Source organism: Diplotaxodon limnothrissa, linkage group LG3 (genome assembly GCF_057381915.1).
Source record: "Diplotaxodon limnothrissa isolate DT_005_m linkage group LG3, D_limnothrissa_male_GT1.1, whole genome shotgun sequence".
Taxonomy (NCBI): domain Eukaryota; kingdom Metazoa; phylum Chordata; class Actinopteri; order Cichliformes; family Cichlidae; genus Diplotaxodon; species Diplotaxodon limnothrissa.
The window spans coordinates 35,950,095-35,953,780 of record NC_140598.1 but is presented as its reverse complement, the minus strand read 5'-3'; the positions used below and the strand labels follow the sequence as shown (position 1 = coordinate 35,953,780).

Genomic DNA, 3,686 nt, shown 5'->3' with positions numbered 1-3,686 from the left:
AGCAGCTATCAGGACACTCAACTACTGTGGGCATACACTCACTGGACTTGACACTAACAACACTAATGTGGAGTCTCATGCAACAGTCCAGCGTCAAGGAACGCTCGGACAAACTATTAAATAGCTCCCAGACGAGGCTTGATCAACTTCAGGTGTGTGTGCGTTTCTCGTCCTCAGGTGTGGCCAGGCTCCTGGCTGACACCCCCACCAGGGCTGAGGAAGAGGTGCTCTGCCACACCCACATACACACCCAGCTATACACAAACATTAGGAAGCAGGACAGCAGCACAAAAAATACACGTCCATACTTATTCAAAGACCCTGGGTCCTTCAGACACAGGTCCGTGACAATTTCACTGGAACTGAACCTGTTTTCCTGTTATTGTTACAGAGTGGAGGAACTCATTGATCCACAGTACAGGATCTGCAGTCTGGAGATGATGTTCGGAGTAGACAAATGAAGAAACGCGCCACAGAGAACCTTGAGGTGAGATTTCTTTAATGTTGTTAAAGAATCAGAAACAGCAACATTTAGAATAAAACACATGATGTTATATTAGTCTGCTGGGCTGCTTCCTGTGAGATGCAGAGAGTAACAGGAAGCTTGTTTTGCTTATTGATTTTCAGAGTAATGAGTGATGGCTCTTCAGGAGATCAGTGTGATCTTCACACACAGACCCTCGGCCTTCTCTGCTGCTGTGCTGCTTCTGACACTCGTCCTCTGCAGAGGTGAGCAAAGACTGCTGAGCATTTAAACTCATCTATGATCATTTTTGGTTGTTTTGTTTAAACATAAAAAAAATGGTTCTCAAATTCACAATTGTTGGAAACTAGCCAGAACGACCAGGAGGACAATATAGAGTTATGAAAGAATGAACGACTGAACATGGCTGGCTGTGTTGTGGGGGCCTTGAAGTTCTTTGGATTTATAACAGAAATGATGCTTCGTTTATTGCTGTGTTTCACAGTTCTGATGTTGTATAAAGTTGTGTGTCTGCTCCTCTCTGTCTCCTCAACAGGATCATTTGTAGTGGATGTGACACAGAGCTCCTATCAGGCAGAGGAGAACCACAACATCACACTGGAGTGGACGTTCACCACCAAACCAGACACGTCCATCTCAGCACTGAACATCCTCTGTTACATGAAAAAAGATCAGAAACCCTCAACTCTGTATTTTCTGCTTGATGGTGTCGAGTTCTCAGAGGATGAAGAGTTTTCAGGACGAGTCCAGAGTGACAAAGACGCCCTCAGAGAAGGACAAATCAGACTCCAGCTGTCCAGACTCAGGACTGAGGACTCGGGTCTGTACCTGTGTGAGGTGGACACAGGTTATGGCCGCGGCTCCAACAGCTGCAGAGTCACCGTCTCTGGTAAGACAATTCATTTATACACATGTGATCACTGTGAGCTGTTAACGTCAATCATGGTTCAAACCTGAGATAAAATTGGTGTGTATAATTGTTACAGGCTTTCAAAGTGATGAACACAAATCTTTAGTTTCCACTTTCATAAAAACAGTGTCTTTATAAATATCCTGTTTGATTGATGGAGTTTCAGACACCAGCAGCTGTAGCCCCACTTTCACTGACTCGAACATGAACTGGATCTTCTTCACTGTTCTAGAGCTGATGTTTCCTTTTGGAGCATTTTTAATAGAATTACCAGAAAAACTGTGTAGTTAGAAAATTACATCCATAAACTGCATCACACAGACACACACCTGCTAATTAGTGCTGAGTACAGTAACAGACATATAGGAAGTCTACACAGAGATGATATGAAACTATCCATGGAGACCAACACTGGTTCATGTAGAAGACTGTAAACATGGTCATTTCTGCTTTAAGTTGGACTTTTTAACACAAGAGTCTTTGTGGCTTCCACACACGAGGCTAATTCTTCATGAAGCTGCTGGTCCAGGTAACATCCCTGAAGGAGGCCTCTGAGTCTGAGTCGACCACAAAAATCCACAGTGTCCAACCTCAGTGACACTGTTACTGAGCAGCTTCATCAGGACATGTGAGGAAACCAACACTGAAGAGCTACAAACTGTTTCTCTCATCACAACAGTTTGTTTGTTTTTTGGTTCTTCATTGTGCTTTACACAACTTGTACATTCACCCATTGACACGAGCCCTTTTTGGTCTATACTGTCTCACATGTTCACAGTGTTTAACATTCACACACATTCATACTGTGATGATGCATCACAGACAAAAAAATATTTAGACAAAAAAATATTTAGCTGGGATCGAACTACCGACCTTTTGATTAGTAAGTGACCTGCTCTACCACCTGAGCTAAAATTTAAAAAAATATGTTATTTTTTTTATTTCAGAATCAAAATCTGGGAAGACCGAAACAACTCAGCAACCTGGAAATTTCCAGAGGCCAGATTTGGATGATGTGACCAAAGGCATAAGTAAATATATATATATATATATATATATATATATATATATTAAAAAAAATAATAATAACTTTACAGTTTACAAAAACACTAAAATCATTCATTTGTTATATTGTTTATACACAGTACAGTCAGGAGATATGGGCCAAATCTGAGCACTGTATTAATTTACCAGAACAGAATACACAGTTTTCTAGAAATTGATTTAGTTCAGTCTCAGACTAAAGAGAGTCTAAGACTAGGCTCGTTCTATGGAAGTGAAACTGAGTCTATATGAACAACAAAGTAAAATCCTCCCATAAACCTGCAGCTCTTTCAGGTAAACATACTGAGGTTCTGCTTCAAAATGTCAAATATCAGTTTTATCCAGTTCTGGGTTTTGGGGCCTCGAGTCTTTCCTGGCTGTCATTGGGCAAAAGGCCCGATGTAAGCTGGAGGTCACCAGACTGTAAGTGGTGATAAATTAAATTCTCTGTGCATCAGAAACATGTAAATAAAGTCTGGTGCTCACCTCTCACAGTAATACTGCTTATTTAATGGTCAATTCCACTTCCTGTTTTTAAAATGTGCTCGTTTACATCATTAACACTGAATTATGTTTTTCCTGTTTTTGTACCTTAGAATTTTTCCTGGTACTCTGGTTAGCAATCATCGTGGCTGTATACATCTGTATCTCTCTGGTCTCATGGGGATTTATTGTTTATCAGAATTGTAAAGAACACGTAAGTCTGTCAGAAAAACAGGATTTTCTTGTAAGTTTTGTAAATATAAAATGATCAAAACACATTTTTTGACACATGGTTTGTGTCAGAATATCATTTGCTCTGTCACAGTTTAAAGTTTCTTAAACTTGTCGTGTTCAGTATAACTCAGTGAATCTTTGAATTGTCTTTCATTTTAAACAGAAAACAGACCTCCTCATACAAAACCAGGAAGTTAATGAGGAAGAAGCTCTCAGCAGGTGAACCTTCTAGTTCAGATTCATGATGACAACATCAGCTGGGAGCCGCAGATCTCGGACTGTGAATAGAAACTACTTATAACATCATGAGGAAAAACGAAATTTAAGGTTTTCAGTTTGATGCTGTTCAGTAAGTTGGCGCTGAGAACCATTGGAGAGAATAAAAAAGAACACAAACAACAGAGAAAAGATTTAAATTCAGGGCTTCAGTCCAATATTGTTATCCTTCAACTCATTTGAATTATAAATATACTGAGAGGTTAAAATAAAAACAGGATCATTTCAAGTAAAACACAAACAGCATTAACAGGA

The 3,686-nt window shown here is 39.8% G+C and overlaps 1 protein-coding gene across 1 annotated transcript; it reads left to right on the top strand.

Moving 5' to 3' along the window:
• The first annotated feature begins 638 nt into the window (after nt 1–638).
• Nucleotides 639–3,378, top strand: LOC146635582 (uncharacterized). The gene is made up of 5 exons (XM_085350593.1): nt 639–729; nt 1,020–1,373; nt 2,342–2,425; nt 3,035–3,135; nt 3,319–3,378. The coding sequence occupies exons 1-5, from the start codon at nt 639–641 to the stop codon at nt 3,376–3,378; spliced, it is 690 nt and encodes a 229-aa protein (XP_085206719.1).
• Nucleotides 3,379–3,686: the final 308 nt, after the last annotated feature.

Coding starts and splice junctions, on each gene's coding strand:
- LOC146635582 (XM_085350593.1), top strand. CDS start 639: ATGGCTCTTCAGGAGATCAGTGTGATCTTCACACACAGACCCTCGGCC. Junction 1,374..2,341: donor CTGCAGAGTCACCGTCTCTG/GTAAGACAATTC, acceptor TTTTTATTTCAG/AATCAAAATCTGGGAAGACC. Junction 3,136..3,318: donor ATCAGAATTGTAAAGAACAC/GTAAGTCTGTCA, acceptor CATTTTAAACAG/AAAACAGACCTCCTCATACA.